We start from the raw sequence: 19223 nt of genomic DNA on the forward strand, positions 1-19223 counted from the left end.
TGAAGCGGCCCGAACCTGTTACCAGAGAGCAATTTCTGACAGCATTCACCGAGTCGGAACATCTTCATCATCGCCCCAGCTCCATTCATGGGAGTGCTGAACTTGGCCAATGCTCCTTCTCTGAACGAGAACAGTGTCTCTCATCAGATTTCTGCTATAATGAGGAACCATTGTAAATTTGGGCATGAGCCATATTTCTGATTACCTTTGAAAGAGTTGGGCTGGGCTGCCTTCCTTTAATAGACACAGATAAGCCTTTGTTTGGGCCCCAAACCACCACCCTATCCCTTTTATGTTTAATGAGACTGGAACCAGACTTGGCCTGTGCAGGCTCAACAGACCTAGGCCTATCACAATCAACCCAACTGCTTGAAGAGGATGGGCCATCAGCTGGTCCAGTGTGACAACTGACAACTAGAATAAATAAATGATCCGCTTGAAACAGGCCTAGATGGAACATTTGGCTTGTTAAAAACAGGCCCAACTCAGAACAGGCCCAACACCCACATTTTTAAACTCTGAAGCCCTGCCACGTGATCTACCACGTGCCCACTTAGCTGTATCCCACCCATAACGGGAGGGTTCTCTTTGATTAATGCGTGTCTTGCAAGGACACTGGCTTTCTTCACGCCCCTTTTGTGAATGCACATGAGGTCGTCCCTGACCTTTCGACACCACAGAAATCTGCACTTCCAATCTAGCACCAAAGTAAAGCTCTTTAGGTCTTATTCTCTCCTGCGCCCAGACCTGATTCTTATCAACAACTACCTAATCAAACTTAGGCTGAACAGAAGGATCAATTCTTTTTGACACCGCAATCTTGAAAGCCACCCGTTTGTCTTCCACTGTGATGGACGCCGGAATTTTTCCACCTTTTTGGACGATGAGGACAATCCTTGCTGTTTCGCACATTTCATATGCCTCCACATCGTGAAATCCACCGCATAAACAGAACGATCTTCCTTATGCTTTTCTTCATCAGGCCCGAGCATCCAACGTGATAGTACCAGATATCGATGAACAACTGAGTTTGACCCCACTTTTTCCTACCTGATTTCAGCACCCTCTAAGCTTCGATCTCTGACGGCAATCTGAACAGTAAAAGCCCATCAGGTAAGGTGGAAACCCTCACTCCACACGAAATCTTCCAGGTTTTCGCAGCTCAATCTTCGATACTATCCAAACTGCCCACATCTCTATCAAATCTCCCAACCAAGCAAGATCTCAACATCGCCTCGCGAATCGTCGTGGTGTGGTCATCCACGTTGAAGACATGACCACTGGAAGAATGTTTGATTTCAACTTCCCCAATCATGGCTAGACTGGGTAGCTTCACAATCTCCAGAAATGAGGTATGTCCTATAACAGCTCTCATATGGGATTCTGAGGCAGAAGGAAGACATCAAGATGAGGCAAAAGAGAAAATAACAGAAAATTTCTTGAGAAGAGGAGACTTGTGCTCCATTTCATCTTTTACTTTTTCCTTCATGTCTATGCCAACTTAAGACGACTTTTCTTAGCTGTTGAGCATATAAAGTAAATGACACTACTCATAATGCTACATGTTTTGTTAAGATTTCAGAATGATCTAATTTTACTTTGCCTGTTAGAAAAACAAATGGATTCTTATAAATGGTTTCTGATAATCTCAAAATGCAGTTAGAAAAACTAAATGGAATGTTTTAATATTAGTCGTTGTGCATCTCTAATGCTTTCATGTTATTTTTTTCCTTTCCTTTTATATGCATAATCTTTGTTTTTTTTCCTCTTTGTCTTTGTTAACTCAATTTCCTCTTATGACATTCTTTGTATACTTTCATTTGTTTCAAAGTTGGGTGTCTTAATATACAGTTACAAATAATGGTGTAGGACTTTCTTTTCATTCTTCTTTGTCTCATGACACGTTTTTCTTACTTTAATGAGTTCCTTTTGTTACATTTATCAGGGTAAGGTAGATGATCAACTCAGTTGGAGAGTGCTTCAAAATGAAAAGCTTGCAAGATTGAGGGAAAAGCTTCGTCTTAGTAAAGAAGAACTAGCACGAGGTTGGATGCCCCTTAATAAAAGTCATGTCCAAAATTAAATTCTTGTACAATTTAGGTTCGGTAGTGTCAATATTATGAGTCAATAATTATTGCTCTTTTATAGGGAAGTCCAAGGTTGAAAAGATGTCCTTGGATTCAAAAGTTAAATATGAGTTGCTCGAATCAGCCATGAGTACGGTAACAGATTGCCTTCCTTTATCTCAATTTTTTTTGTAATGTTAATAAAATTATAATTACTATATTACAATTCTTGATATGAATGATATTTCTTCTAGCATATATTAAGATCTATGTGTTGGACTTTTCATTGCAGTTGGAAAGAAATCGTATGGAACAACTAGAAAAGTTCTATCCTAATCTTATCTGCACTCAGAGCTTGGGGCATGTGAGTCTTGGTCTTATAATAGATTCTTTTTATTTTTTATTTTATTTTATTTTATTATCTAGATACTTCTTCTTCTAATGCTTGATACTTGTTCTTTGAACTATCCTATGATAGAGACTTACCGTGACAAATTTGCTATACAGTCAACTGATTAATAGATATATGTATATATTTGTCATCTGGTTATCCTGTCTTTGATGATCATCTGTGGTTAATGGTTATTGATATTTCTGAACTGCAGATGGCAATTACCTCCGAACGTCTTCATCAACAGTCAGTGGTTATAAAACAGATATGCAAGTTGTTCCCACAACGTCGGGTGACTATCTTAGAGATTGACGCTTCTACTAGTATTCAAATGTTATTAGTTGTTATTTTTTCTCAGTTTTGACCATATTTACCCAGTTTGGCCTTATACTAGATTCATCTTGACTTCTATGTCTCAAATTAATATTGTTCTGATTAAATTTTATGCAAAAGTTGAAACAATTTTATTTGGATGTTCCAAATATTTTCATGGGCCTTCATTGGTGTTGTGGTGAGTGTGTATGTAACTCTACGGTCTCTACGTCTTCGTTTAGTTTATTTAATAAGTGATGTTCTAGCTGTTTCTTGAGTCGGCTATATTAATTCAATGTTGCAGGTGATTATAGATGGGGAGAGAAAAGATGGGTCTAGTGGCCAATATGATCAAATTTGCAATGCACGCTTGCCAAGAGGACTTGATCCCCATTCAATTCCTTCTGTTGAGCTTGCTGCCTCTTTGGGGTATTTTTCTTTGCTCACTAAGTGTTATATATATATATATATATATATGGGTGCTCTCTTTAAGTTTTCCTATGTTATAAATTTAATTAAAAATCTAGCTTATTGTTATGCTCTACCACGGCAGTTGGGGTGGCAATTGAGTGGGTTTGGGCAGGTTTTGGGCTGATCATGAATGGGCGAGTCAATAGTGGGTCAATAACCCATTATCAACCCATTTATAATGGGTGATAAAAGGGTTGGGTATTAAATGGGCTAGTTAATACACACCCAACCCAATTACCCAAATATTTTTAGATACAAATTGTCTAATTATTTTAATTGTTGAATACCAAAAAAAAATTATAAAAAATATTTTTATATTAATTTATTAATTTTTTGATCTCACTCGTTATAATTTTTTTCCTTTTATTTTTTTATTATTTACTTTTTTTGGGAAAAAGTCATTATACAACTTACTTTGAGGGTTAGTTTGGTGTGACGGAATGGAATCAATTAAGAGGGAATGGGAATGGTTTTTATTCCATTCCCGTGTTTGGAAGGTTAAATTAAAGTTGGAAAGAGAATCTAGAGGCATTCTCAGGAATGACCATTCCCACTATTTCATACCCTCTCTTTAACAATGGAATGAGCATTCCATTCCCACATGGAATAGATTTAAAAAAATTATGACAAAAAAAACCGTTCATCATCTCTTCCATCACGTATTTGTTCTCTTCCATCACGTATTTGTTCTCTTCCAATCCACCCTTTCATATCAAATCTTTTAAAGTTTCTTGTATATATATATATTCCTCGATGCATATGTTGCTTTATCACTGATCTGTTATACTCCTTTCCATAATCCAGTAACTTTAATATATATATATACATATATATATTCTTCGATGCATCACGTATTGTACAAAAAATACTTTGCAATATAAATAGATCAAGAACATTTTTTTTCCCTGTATGGTAATCATTGTGTATGTTGAGGTAGTTTTTTTTTTTTTGATAAGTAAATTTGAGGTAGTTTTCAATTAATGGAAAGGGTGAATCAATTCCAATAAATAAATACGGGAAGGATTTTTTTAGGAAGGAGATCTTTTATACTCCTCTCCATAATCCAGCCTTCTTCCCCGCCGCCATCATCATCTTCTCTAACACACAACCCAACCCAACCTCCAACACCTTTGTTCACTTGCCCAGTTTCTTTCTTCTCTCTACTTTCTCTCTCTATCTCTTGCCCCAATTTCATTCTTACAGACTCCTTTCTTACCCTAGATTGGAAAAATTTTCTTTAGATGTTAATTTTTTATTAATGATAAAGGTTATTTGGAGAAAACAATATAAATTTATTCCATTTTAGTTTTTACATTAGTCAAACCAAACGTGAATGGAAATCATCATTTCATTTTTACGCATTCCATGTTTGTAACCAAACAAGAGAATAGGAATCATCATTCCCATTCCATTTCATTCCTAGTTTCATTCTCATTCCATTCCATTTCATTCACGCACACCAAACTAGCCCTGAGAGTTATCACAACCAAAAAAAAAAAAAAAAAAAAAAAAAAAAAGAGGAGAGAGAATGGAGGAGAGAGGAACAGGGGGAAGAGAATAGGAGGAGAGAGTTATCACAAAATAAAAAAAAAAAGAACAAGGAGGAGAGAGAAAAAAAGGGAGAAGAGAGAGATTAGGAGGAGAGAGAATAAAGGGAGAAGAGAGAGATTAGGAGGAGAGATAAAAACAAAAATAGAGAGAGATAGAAACAGAAAATATTAATATTAATAATATTAGAACACCTACACTTCCAGTAATATTATTACTATTATGATTGTTGAATAACAAAAAAAAAATGTTTTTAAATTAATTTTTTTATTTCAAGCATTACAATTTTTCTTTTTCTTTTTTATGACAAAAAAGGAGAGAAAACAGAGGAGAGAGAAAAAGAGAGAAGAGAAAGAAAAAAACACAGGATTTTGTTTGAGCGGGTTAAGATGGGTACCTACTCTTCACCCACCATTGACCCTTGAATTGAATGGGTACCCATTTTTTTACCCATTATTGACCCACTCACTCAAGTTTGGGTACCCAAATGATTTAATTTTAGTGGGCGGGCTTGGGCGGTTTAATGGGTTTGGGCTTAAATTGTCACCCCTACATGGAAGGTTACGCTATGCAAACACAACGCTATGAACACCCACAATGATATGTTTTTTTTTAGCATGGCTTCACCATTCCAGAACATTTTACATGTGTAGAATTGTGTATACTTGTATAGAGTACCGACAGGTTAGTGGCCTAATGGTACCAGACCCCTACTTCCCAAAAAGGAGGTCAAGGATTTGAGTCTCAATGGAGGCGTGTGTGTGTGAGTGTACCAACTAAGAAAAAAAATATACTGGTATAGAGTTCTTTAGAATTCTTTGTAGCTTGTAAATAACCTAGAAATTCTTTTGGTGTTCTAGAATCTAATATAGAATTCTTGTTGACACCTGTAAATATCGTAGTATTACATTGTAAGGCCCTTAGCCTAGTTAAAGGGGTGGGAGTTCGTTTGCACAATAAGGGCCTGTTTGGATTGGCTTTTTGAAAGCCGCTTTTGGCTTCTAGAACTCAAAAGCCATTTTTTTTTACGGTGTTTAGATTACAATGCCGAAGAGCTTCAAGCATGTGGAAGAGCGTTTGAGTGAAGGGTAGCTTTCACTAAATTCTCTTCCTGAGGGACACGGGAAGCCATTTCTAGTTTTAATGAAACTTTTATAATTCCCATAATACCCCATGTTTTGTTAGTAAATCATTGTCTATTCCGAGTGTATCCCAAATAAATCTCCCATCACTTAGCGATTGTTCTCTTCTAGGGTTTCTGCCCACATTCAACTTCTTAAGTTTACTCTTGATGACGGCAGCAACACCATGCGATATGGACCACTCGGCAGCCTCCAGCAAGAATGAAAAACCATCTTATATTCAAGGGTCTTTTGTGAATTTTTTATTGGGTTGTGTTTGTTCTTCAAAATTGGATATGAACAAGTACAATATTATCGGTTGTGATATTTTACCTAATGATCTGTCCTAGAAGTAAATATAGCCATTTAATGGTCTAAATTTTTTGTTATTCTTTGTTGGTGCTATAAATCTGAAGGCAAAGCAATCAGTGTGGAGAGAAAAGGGAACGGATGGTTATTAACTTCCATTATCCCAGTAGCAAAGGCTATCAGTTTTTTTTTTTTTTTTTTTTTTTTTTTTTTTTTTTTTTTTTTTTTCCCTGTATCGCGTCGAGTATAGTCTATCAGATTAGAGACAGTTTTTACTACAAATTGATGTAATTTGAGCCGAGTTTCCTTGTTCAGTTGATACCCAAATCACGAATTATTCATCTTTCATGGGTTTCAAATTTCCATTTTTCATTCACCAGTTTTCAGATGATACCCATTTCAGATAGGGCATTCATTGTGGTTTCAATTTCTTATTCTTCCATTTTTTTCTCCAATAATTTAATTCTACCTAGTTTAGATGTTGTGCTTGTTATTGTTGGTTTTTCAAATGCCAAATTTTCTTTATGATGAAGTATTAATTTAGTGAACTACCAATACTATAATGGGGTGGTTTTTTTTTTTTTTTTTTCCTTCACCTGTTAGTATCTTCCCTGTCGTCATCCTATTCTTCCAAATTATGTGAAATTCCATGAATTAAGATGGGAGGTTGCATGTTATGTTGACTCTCCAATATGGAATAGTGAACGATGAAAATTTAGTATGGATTGCAGGTTTTTGGTCATTAATAATGGAAACTTGATAGCAAACCTTCCATGTACTAATGACATACTAAACTACCATCATATAATTTTTGGAATATAAAGAAGAATACCTTGTTAATAGAGCATACCAAATTGGAAGATTGTTATTCAACAATGACTTATTGTGCTACTTTAATAACTTTATAAATGGTATATCTTGCTACTGTACAATTTTACTTGTGAGTTGGTGGTACATGAAAAGTTCTTAGAGTATATTACATTTTATTAATTTTTACTGGCATTGGTCTAATAAATTATGTATAAAATGTTTGAGGCCTTTGTTTATGTGAAATGTTGGAGAAGAAATGCTTCTACACTTGCACACACATTTAAAATTTTATGAATTGATATAATGATAAAATAAAATAAAAATGTAATATCACAACTTTGAAGCTTTTGGTTTACTTTATGTTACCAAACAGTTCAAAAAAAAAAAAAAAAAAAAAAAAAAAAAAAAAAAAATATATATATATATATATATATATATATATATATATATATATATATATATATACTCTATCTAAGGGCAAAATAGTTATTTCAATAATAGAAATGCTTCAACAAATATTTTACCAAACAGACAGAAAAACTCTTATGACATTGAAAGCTCTTCTAAAATACGGTTCCCAAACACTAACACATAAGCCATATGGAAGTGATAACTTCTGCTTCACTTTTTCTTTTACGTAAACGCTGAAGTAAAAGTTATGCCAAACGAGCCCTAAGTGTTGTAAGCCCTCTCTTGAGTGGTACAAAGTTACCTACATTCACCAAACTTTCTCTTGCATACTTGTCTTCTCTTTCCTTCTTTAGCTTTTTTGCTAGCAAAGCTAGGTAGGTAGGCTGATTTAGCACTTCAAGGATGCTTGAAAGTGTACAAGTGTTGAATGAACACTTGTACTACAATAAGGCCGTGATATTTGGTATCATAGTTTGCATTGTTGGGTGTTAGAATAAAATTTGTGAAGGAAACTATGGCCAACTATAGAGTGATTCATGTTAAGGAGCTAGATTGTAGTAGGGAAGATCAACGAGCATCACGGGGACCGGAGAGAAAGTCCATGGATGCGGGGGTGAATTTTGGTGAGAGATTCGAGCTCTTCCTGATCAACTCTAGGTGGAGTTGGCTCCCCTACGTGGATATGTTGATTAGGATATTGGTACCATTTGAGGAGGCATGGGCTGATTGGGCTCTACGCAAACATGTAGCCACACCAGGCACGATTGCTACGAAGGAGGCATAACATGTGGATGTTGAGCAATTGTTCTACAACCACGGCTTTTCCACAAAAACAAAAATAGTAGAAACAAAATGCATGCCAAACGGGACCTTATTAATATTTTATATAAACCCCGCCATATTTCATAATCTCGCTTACCTCCCCTATAATGTGTTATTTATAATTTTTATCTATAAAATGTTTGCTTTCATTTCAAGCATTGGAATGGCAAAATTGATCCTATGGTCCTTAACATGAGAGGTAAGTGCGATTACAGAAGAGTTAAGTAAGATTATAAAACCTCGAGAAAGTTTATATGATATATATATATATATATATATCTTCTTCGAGCACATGTATCAGTCCCATAATACACGCACCATTCAAGTTATGAGTTTCCTTGGAGAGTTGTTTGGAGGATGAAAGCCCCTTTGAAGGTTGCTTTCTTTGCATGGACCACTGCCCTTGGAAGCATTCTCACTTGTGATAACCTCAGAAGGAGACACCAGGTCGTGGTGGGTTGGTGTTGCATGTGTAAGAAGGCGGGGGAGTTTGTGAACCATCTTTTGCTTCATTGTCCGGTCGCGAGAGATATTTGGGATATGTTCTCGGTTGCTTTTGGATTGGCTTGGGTGTTTCTTGAGTCGACGGTCGACCTGCTTGAGGCTTGGAAAGGGTGTATAGTGGAGAGCCGAGTGCATGATGCTTGGAGGGCCACTCCTCTATGTTTATGGTGGGGGCTGTGGAGTGAGAGAAATAGGAGATCCTTTGTAGGGGAGAAGTCTCCTATTTGGACTCTCAAATATAATATACTGAATTCTTTGTTTTTTGGGTAAATGGACGGAATTGTATATCTACGGATAGTCTTTTGAATTTTTTGGATAGCTTAAAGTTGTAGTGTCGCGGCTCGCGGCTCGTGTTTTCTTTTGGGATCGCTCCCCTTTTGAGTGCCTTTAATGAATTTTTACTTATCAGAGAAAAAAGAAATGTGCTGCTCTAACGATCTCCCGAATATGATCATTTCCAATTCTATTCTTTAAGTCTTACCGCACATCCATCTCAACACTTGCATTTCTGCCACACTCATTTTATGCAATTGTTTTTTCCTAGCTGCCCAACATTTGGTATCATAAAGTATGGCTGGTCTAATATTTGTTCTATAGAACTCCTTTTTCGATCGTAAAGGGTTACGCCTATCACACAACATAATATATGATGTTAATCATAAAATCAAGGCAGGATGGTTCATAATGGGGCATGGAGCAATAAAATATTGGGCAATTGTAAACATATTTTTTTCGATAATTTTGTTGTTATATGAAGTTTTTGGCTAGAACTACAATTGTAACTTTTAATATTATACAAAAACAAAGTAGGGCTTTCAGTTTTCATTCTTGCTGCCACTCATTCAAGCTGAAACCCGAGCATCTTAATTGGCAAAGAGAACCTCTGATAGGTCATTTTGGCGTCTTTTTCGACTCTGATAGAGATGATTTCGAGTGGGAGACATTTGATAAAGCATTCAAGATATGTTTTTACCTATTTTTCCATTTTTCTTCTTCTTCTTCACCTGTCTAGATGAGCGCCGAGTCAAAATCATGTGCTGCATTCGTGTCTGTGTCTGTATCGTGTTGACATGGGTACTCTAGAACAAAGTGGTGAGTCCGGGTAACATAGATAAGGTCAGCTTATGTTTTTGTTCATGAGCTGTTAATTGTATTGACATTTAGTATTAATTTAATTAACAGTTAATGTTTTACATAATATATTTATATAATTGTATTAAAATTTAATGTTTATGAAATATTTGAGATATGTATACCCTTCGATTGATGTCATGGTGGCCAGGAATTGACGTTCATGTTGACTTTCAATCGTGATCTTTTCTGAATTATTGAAGACGAACTCGTTTAGTTGACTATTTTGAACAAATGCTCTTACAAAGAAGCTCCATTGTAGTAGATATTTCATCATGTCCTGCATATAACAATTCCTTATGATGCATTTCAGAGTTCTGTGGCCAGTATTACACGCCATCCTTATAACTTGTTATACAAAATAATTGATCCCTGAATACAGTTATTTGCCATACTTGTATTGTTCCATGTGGAAATTTTATTTCCATGTATTTTACACTGATTGGTTTTCACCAATGGCTGCAAACAGATACATGGTGCAACTTCTAAATCTTGTTGTTCACAATGTTGCTGCCCCTGCGCTTCATAACTCAGGTTTTGCTGTAAGTTCTGATGCAACCTCCATGTATTTTGTAGAAGAAATTCTGGTTCATCTTGATTTTAGTGAATATGCTGAGTTTTTGTCAAAATTTTCCAAATTCCTTCCAGGGAGTTGAAAGTGTATTGAGTTAATGCACATCTTTGTTGGAGAATTTCACTGTTATAAAACTCTTGATCAAAGATATAGGTTACAACTTATAATAAAAATTGCGTATAGTTTTGTCGAAACATAGTAAACAAGCATAATTTTGAATATATTGTCACTTTTGGTCAAATTATATAACTTCGATATTTAAAAAATTTGTAACATTTGGGATTAGCCAAAAATATATAGTTTTTGTACATAATGTATATATATTTATATATATATGTACAAAATTTTCTTCAATCTTTAAATAGGTTTTCTGGATAAATTTTGTTCTGGCAAGCATGACATATACATGTCAATTAGCATATTTGCTTTCTTATCTGACCTTTTTTCTCCAGTTCAGATTTCTGTTCTTGCCTTAAATTGCATATGATTTTATTTTAATATGTTGTACACATCTAGATGTGTACCTGTGTCTTCTTTGAATTATTTCTTTCCCTTTTGAATCCTAGATTGAGAAATAGTTATATTTGAAAATCTTTTAAATGCTCATTTTTGAATGTCTCGTCTCTTGTGAAAGTTACATCAATATCCTTAATTAGGGACCAACTTCTAGTGTTTTCATTTTTTATTAGAGAAATCCTTTAATGTCTTCGAGTCATTTTCTTTATTACATTCATCCCAAAATTTTGCTTCAGGGTTCGTGCTCCCGAATATGGCAACGAGATTCTTATTGGGATGCCTGTCCGTCTTCTAGAAGGTATTTAAAGTGGAAAGTTTTTAACATTGATATATCAATTGTTAGATTGATACAAATTTATTCCATGCAGCAACGAATATCCTCTATTTATACCACGACAAAATTATTGCTCCACTGGTGGGGAAACTTCATGGTCTGATAGAAGCTCAAGTAATTTTGGCGTTGCTTCAATGGAATCTGAGAGAAAGCCGCGGTTGGATTCTTCTGGCTGTAACAGCTTCAATTATTCTTCTGCTTCGCCACATTCTGTTGAAACACACAAGGATCTGCAGAAAGGGATTTCACTTCTCAAGAAAAGTGTGGCTTGCGTGACAGCCTATTGCTATAACTTGTTATGTTTAGATGTTCCTGCTGACACATCTACTTTTGAAGCATTTGCTAAGTTGTTGGCCACACTTTCTTCTTCTAAGGAAGTCCGATCTGTTTTTTCCTTGAAAATGGCTTGTTCAAGGTACTTATTCCTTTTCTCCCTTGTGTGATATATGATCTGTGGCTTGTTCAAACAAGCCGCGTCTACATATTCTTGAAAGGATATCAATACACCTTAAGTAGTATGGACAGTGATACTCAGAATGCTATGAATGCAATGGTGGAACAAGTTCTAATTAATTTGCAAGTTTCCATTCAACATGTCTCAGTGGAAATGTTGGAGTTTTCCACATCTGATGACAATGAGAGAGACATGGGCAAATATAAGAGAATACTGTTGCTGTTCTTCAAGAAAAATTGCTAGATGTGCTAGCTAAAGCTGACAATGGCAATCCATTGTCCATCCATTTAGCAGATAATCTCGTGCCTCAAGCTGTTCCCCTCCATATTTTACCCAGCCATAATTCCAGTATTCTGGTTTGGCTTCATGGATCAAATTGATCCGTCAAGTATTGGGAAATGCAAGTGAGGATGGTTGACATCTTTGAAAGATATGCCATATTTCTGGAGGCTAGTTGGTGGCAACCATGAACCTTAAATGATACCAAATGGTGGGTAAAGGGGCTGTTTGGATATAAAGTGCTCATCTCATCTCCAAGTCAATTGCCTATAAGGGAACCATAATAGCTGTTGCAAGTGATTTTTATAAAGAGAAGTGGAACAATAGGGTAAGGAATATCATCCCTAAACTGTTTAAAAATCTTCAGAGTCCCTTACAGGATAGTGTTTCATAGATTCCGTCCTTCAGGTTGTATTGTGGATCCATTTTCCTCTTATTTCCATTGTTAATGGATTCGTTTTTCCCTTAAATTTTAATTTGACACGCACATGGCGGGTGTGGAGGGTTCAGTTCTGTTAAGTTCTAGGAATATCAAGGTTGTTCATGCTACAAGTCACTTTTACTGCTTCTGGTAAATGTCAAAAAGTAGATGTTCATAGTTGGATTTGCTTGTTGGAGTATTCTGTTTTATTTAAATCATGTATGGCGATGTTTAACATTTAGTGACAACACATTGTCATAGGCTGACGTGCTTACTGTGCAAGACATTGTTGGTTTTTTTCCAGGCCGTCTAAGCAAGCTCAACAAATGAATAAATCTGTATGGGATGTGAATTCAGCTGTTTCATCAAGCGCCTTATTGGAGAGTGCACATACACTACCTATAATGGTATAAGTTTTAGCCTTGACTTCGTGTCTGAAAATTATTGAATAATATTACTGATGGACTTATTCTGCTTTGGTACATTGAAAGTGGCAGCATTCTGTGCCATTGATTTATTAAATATGAGTAGTACTTTGCATTCCCTATTGTGGCTTACATGCTAATTCTTTTTCAGCTTTCATTTAAGAATGTTTAAAGGGTTTTGTTTTGTTTTGTTTTTATTTATTATATTATAATTTTATTTTGGTTTTCAGTACTTGTTTATTTATCTATCTATTTGCAGAGGGGGTGGGACTTGGGAGGGGAGAAAAACTTCATTGTGCCTGTTGCAATGTGCAATGGGTGCATCCAACCGTTCATACACGGCGTGTGTAATACATTTGTGGGCATACGTATTACACGAACGGTCTAGATTCGCCGGGCACAATGAAGTTTTTCTCATGGGAGGGGACACGTGGGTGGAGGAGGAAAATCCACTAGTCTAGACCCTTGGTATAATTATAGAACTTATACAGAAGGAACTGTTAACTTATGACACAATGGATTAGGAACTTGTATACAGGAATTAGGATAATTTTTATGCATAACTCAAATATATGGTATTGTGCCTTTACATGAATTTTTTGTTGTTTTTGTCAGAAAGGATTCATCAGAAAGAAAAATAGATATTAAAAAAGATGATGAACAATAAATGGAATCATTTGATGGAAAAGTAGTGGCATAGTTTTGTTACTCAGTCGTGCATGGTCAACATATCTCTTTTGACATTTGGATTTATTTGAGGCAAGAATGCACTCTGTATTGATGTAATATCCAACTAAAAAATTGACATTCAGACAATTTATCAGAAAATGATGCTTGGAAAATATGTGAACGGGATTTCTTTACTATCATGCTATTTTTGAGATTCTCAATTCTTGTTTTGCCGTGCAGCGAAGTATCAACAACCTTCCAAGTTCTGCTGTCAGTTTTCTGTATGGCACTGAGTTGTCCGATACTGGAAAGAACGAAAACCTTATGGAAGGATGGGACCTAGTGGAGCATCCCACTTTTCCTCCTCCTCCATCAGAAACCGAGGACGTTGAGCATTGGACTCGAGCGATGTTTATTGATGCAACAAAGAAATGATCTGGTGCTTCTGCTGGCTACTAATTTTGTTGTAAGTGACCTTTCATGCTTATGCAAGTTATTCTTGGTTCATATTTTTAACGCTTCTGGGTCATTTTGTTCATATAAACTTGATGCCACAATATTTAGGACAGTCTTTCCTTTTCACCAATGGACAATCTGACACATCTCAGTACAAAATTTGTGGGTCCAGCACTGATTCGTGTCCATCTGGACTTTGGCTAGTAGCTGTTGTCTATGCTTTATCTGTGTTAAAACGTAATACTTGGACCTGCATCCATTATGGGGTTGCAATCATGTCATGTCATGTTTTGATGTCAATACAACCCTAATATGCATGTTCATTGACAAGGGTAACATGATGACATGATTGTATAACCATTCAATATACTGTTTGTTTGGTCGTGTTGAGTTGACATGCCCACCTATCAACCGAATTAGAGAGACCTCTTAAAAACCCACATAATTTGTTTATATATATACATGGTACAATTTAATTCTGTTTTACTTAGAAATAACAAAATGTTTTTTTTTTTTTTTTTTTTTTTTTTTTTTGTTGCATGTTGTGTATTAGTAAGATGTTCCTCTATTTATGTTAAGTTTATTAAAATGCTCTAGCCTTCCAAAGTGGAAAAAGTGCTACCCCAAAGTGAAAACTGCATAGAGTGTGAGCGCTGAGGACAGCCATGGAATCATTGTATGTACAGTTCTGAAGGTTACAAACAATTTTCATCAGTCCTAGAGCTTTTGCTGTATTGGTCAGGTTCATGACATTTGATATGATAGAAGATACTGCATTTCGGATTTGAGCCATGGTGAGGGCTACGGGGAGGGAGGGAGGGAGGGAGGGAGAGAGATGTTTCAGCTTTGAACTCCTAAGGAGGGAAAGGGCTACCCATGTAAAAGTGAAGCTAGTTAGAGTGAGATTTATTATTGGTGGTTACTTAAAAATAGCTTTGAACTCCCAAGGAGGGAAAGGGATACCTATGCAAAAATGAAGCTACTTAGAGTGGGAGTTATTGTTATTATTATTTTTGATAAGTAAAGATATATTAGAGAGCGTTCGAAAGGGGAACACAATCAACACATCCCAAGAGCTATTCAAGGGCTGAAGCTAAGGAAGAGGTCCTAAGGACCCTAAGAACCCAAAAAATCAACAATTCCCTCTATAGATATACAATTTCTCCTTATCACCCAACTAAAAAGAGAACTAATAATAACATATTTCAAGGCCCCAATGGAAGATTCCTCCCCTTCAAAAGATCTTCTATTCCGCTCCTTCCAAACGCACCACCAAACACAGAGAGGGGTTACCCTCCAAAAATTACGGGCATGGGCCCCAACGTTGCATCCCCTCCACTCATCAATCTACTCCCTCGCAGACCGAGACATAATCCAATGGATGCCAAACAAGCCAAAAGTAAGGCACCAACAATCATGAGCCACGGGGCAATGCAAAAGAAGGTGATAAAAATGGTTACTTTAAAATGGGCCAACGAAAGTAGAGTAAGAGCCATAAAAATGGTTTTAAGGTCTACTTGCTTCTTTAATGAAGCTACCTAGAGTAAGAGCAGCTGACTATTGAAGGGTTGTGGTATATTATGGCCCGAAAAAGTTATTGAATTAGGATCAGAAGAGAGAAGTAGAGAGAGGGAAAAGAAGAGAAGAAGAATATTGGGGGAGAGGGAAAGAAAGAAAGAAAAGATGAAAGAAATTCAACAAGAAGTTTCGTTTTTAGTACATTCAGTTTGGTAATAACCTAGGAAGCACGGACACTCCAAAATGGGTGAAGAATCCGTGTTCGACACATGTTGGACATGGACATGCGTCGGACACGCCCCGACACGTGTCGGACATACCAAAAAACGTGTCTGGAATTTTTTTAATTTTCGGACACGGCACGGATACAGCTCAGATAGCTCGGACATGGCTCGGACACACTTTTTTTTAATTTTATTTATTTATTTATTTTTAATGCTGATATGTTCTATTTTTTGTTTTGTACTACCCTTTTGGTATTGTAAATGGTAAAAGTCCTAGGTCAAATGATGTATGGGAATAGATGATAGTACACTGACTTGTTTTTGTATCTTTTTTGGGGACTAGCCTTTAGGTCTTTGTGAATATTAAGTGCTAACGGTAGAGTCCTGAATGTTAAACAGTCATGAATGTTAATAGTCCTTTCTGTCTATGCTTTTGTATTTGGAGTAAAGTTGCAATGATGATTAAATGATACTAGTTATTATTTTAATGTCTTGTTTTTTATTTGATTTTATAACTATGCAACATTGTTCTTTTATAGTTTATTAGTTATGAATCATGATTTGTGTTTTTTTTCATTATGAGGTTGATGAAAAATAATAACACTCAAGTAATTTTTGAAATACTACATCATATATATATATATATATGCTATTCTCCGTGTCCGTGTCCTAGTCCTAATTTTTTTTGATTTGCCGTGTCGCCGTATCCGTGTCGTGTTGTATCCGTGTCTGTGCTTCTTAGGTAATAACTAATCTACCTATTACAAAAAGGCTTAGTTATAAGCAAAATTAAAGAATAACAAAAATATAAATACTAAATAAATAAAAAATAATAATTAAAGTTAAAGCTAAGTTTTGAGAAGATAATAATAATAATCTCTAATACCTATTCTTCATTTTGATCTCCATCAGTTATAGGGCTTGATCTCATGGGTTCTGTTATTCTTGTTGCTTTGGCATATTGGCCTAAATTGGTTCAGTTTGTTTTAAGTTAATATGACACGGATGTTGCATGGGTCACTTTATTTTATTTTTATTTTTATTTTTGATAAGTAAATTGTATTAAAAGCGTTCAAAAGGGGAATGCGTCCCAAATTATACAAAAACAAAACGGAGCCTATGAACTCAAAGAGCTCATAAAATCAACAATATCCTCAAGAGAGGAGTGGTCTCTCCCCTGACCCCAGCAAAACAAATTACAAATGATAGAAAATTTTAACATCCCAATGGAGGATTCCTTTCCCTCAAAAGATCTTCCATTACGCTCTCTCTAAAGGCTCCACCAAATACAAAAAGGGATCACCCTCCAAAAAACTCTGGCCTGAGCCCCCACCCATTGGCCCCTCCACATATCTAACAACTCCCAAGATGACCGAGGCATGACCCAATGAATACCAAACAGGCCAAACATCAAACTCCAACAATCATGAGCCACAAGACAGTGCAACAAAAGATGATCCACCGACTCCCCATTAATCTTGCAAAGACAACACCTATTAACAATGATATGCCTTCGCTTCCTCAAATTGTCCAAAGTCAAAATCTTACCCCAAGCTGCAGTCCACACAAAAAAGGCCACCTTAAGAGGCGCCTTAGACCTCCACACCGTCTTCCATGGGAATGAGGTACCATGAAAACCAGAAAGGCACACAAAAAAGGACCGGACCTGGAACATCCCCTGAGAAGAAGGCACCCAAATCAAGGAATCTGCCCCAGACCCCTCCACCTCCTGTTCGTAAAGGAGAGCCAAAAACCCAGTGACATCATCCAGCTCCCAATTCTGAAAAGCTCGCCGGAAACGCACATCCCAAGACAACCTTCCACTATCAAAGCGATAGTAGTCAGCAACCATAGCATGTTTGTCAACAGCAATCCTAAAAAGCCTGGGAAACAATAGGGCCAAAGGCCTATCATCACACCATGGATCCTCCCAAAACCGGACAGTTCTTCCATCCCGAACTCTGAATCTAATATGTTTGGAAAAGGCATCCCACCCCTTACCAATGGCCCTCCACACCCCCACTCCGCTAACAGACCTGATTGGTCTAACTGACCACCCTCCTCTCTCCTCCCCAAAGCGACATGAGATAACCCTTCTAAATAATCTATGTCTTTCCTTACCAAATCTCCAAAGCCACTTACCAAGAAGAGCACAATTGAAAAGGGCCAATCTCCTAATTCCAAGCCCTCCTAACCAAATAGTCCTGCAAACCTGTTCCCATTTGACAAGATGATACTTGAACTCTTCTCCGCGACCCCCCCAAAGGAAATTACGTTGGAGCATTTCTAGTCTTCCAACAATAGAGGCTGGAATACGAAAAAGCGAAAGAAAGTACGTTGGAAGGCTTGACAAAGTGCTCTTCACTAACGTAACTTTACCGCCCTTTGACAGATATTGTTTTTTCCAACCCGTTAATCTTCTCTCGACCCGTTCAATCACCGGGTTCCAACTTCCCACCCTCCTAGCTGAGTCTCCCAGCGGCAAACCCAAGTACGAGATGGTAAAGTGTTGCGTCCCACACCCTAGAACAGCAGCCAAAGTGTCCACCTCCTGAACCTCCCCCACAGGAACAATCACACTCTTTCCCACGTTTACTTTCAAACCAGAAACAGCCTGGAAATAAACCAAAACACATCTCAGATACCTCAACTGGGATACATCAGCCTCACAAAAAACAATAGTGTCATCCGCAAAAAGTAAATGAGAGATCTCCAACTGCTGAACTGATTCAGGGCCAATCTTGAAACCCCTAAGAAAACCTAAATCCACCGCCCTTCTCATCAGCCTGCTAAGGGCCTCCATAACAATAATAAAAAGAAAAGGGGAGAGAGGATCCCCCTGTCTCAACCCACGAGAATTGCCAAAGAACCCCAAAGGAGAGCCATTTACCAACACCGAAAACCTGACAGTGGAAACACAAGAAACAATCCACTTCCTCCATCTCTCACCAAAACCCATCCTCTCCAACAGATAGAACATGAAATTCCAGTAAACATGATCATAGGCTTTCTCAATATCCATCTTGCACAGAACACCAGGAGTCCCACTACGAAGTCTAGAATCCACACATCCGCTAGCAATAAGAGCGGAATCCAGAATCTGTCTACCCCCAACGAAAGCATTCTGAGACTCAGAGATAACTCCATCCAGGACCTCCCTCAATCTAAAGGCAAGGACTTTTGCAATGATCTTGTAAATGCACCCGATCAGACTAATGGGTCTAAAATCCTTGATATTAGAAGCACCACCCTTTTTAGGAATAAGGGCAATAAAAGATGCATTAAGCGATTTCTCAAATCGCCCCGTGGAATGGAACTCATGAAAAGTGCCCATAATCTCGTACCGGACCACCTCCCAGCTTTCCAACAAAAATCTCATCGTGAAACCATCAGGACCTGGAGCCTTATCACCATTACAACTCTTTAAAGCCTTCAGCACTTCCTCCTCCCAAAAAGG

General features: G+C 37.0%; 1 protein-coding gene across 2 annotated transcripts in view; it reads left to right on the forward strand.

Annotated features, from left to right (window-relative positions):
- LOC132273522 (uncharacterized) overlaps positions 1 to 19223 on the forward strand; it is a 33840-nt gene that overhangs the window by 11426 nt on the left and 3191 nt on the right. For both annotated transcript variants that reach the window (XM_059774480.1, XM_059774481.1), the window contains exons 4-13: positions 1946 to 2045; positions 2149 to 2222; positions 2359 to 2430; positions 2672 to 2749; positions 3074 to 3198; positions 10366 to 10438; positions 11223 to 11284; positions 11355 to 11735; positions 12779 to 12881; positions 13809 to 14034. In XM_059774480.1, the coding sequence (XP_059630463.1) occupies positions 1946 to 2045; positions 2149 to 2222; positions 2359 to 2430; positions 2672 to 2749; positions 3074 to 3198; positions 10366 to 10438; positions 11223 to 11284; positions 11355 to 11735; positions 12779 to 12881; positions 13809 to 14003 (1263 nt within the window). In that variant the 3' untranslated portion in view covers positions 14004 to 14034. The remainder of the gene's footprint in view (positions 1 to 1945; positions 2046 to 2148; positions 2223 to 2358; positions 2431 to 2671; positions 2750 to 3073; positions 3199 to 10365; positions 10439 to 11222; positions 11285 to 11354; positions 11736 to 12778; positions 12882 to 13808; positions 14035 to 19223) is intronic.

Source organism: Cornus florida, unplaced genomic scaffold (assembly GCF_030987335.1).
Source record: "Cornus florida cultivar Cherokee Brave unplaced genomic scaffold, ASM3098733v1 CherokeeBrave_3.0.0_Hap2_Chr09, whole genome shotgun sequence".
NCBI lineage: Eukaryota > Viridiplantae > Streptophyta > Magnoliopsida > Cornales > Cornaceae > Cornus > Cornus florida.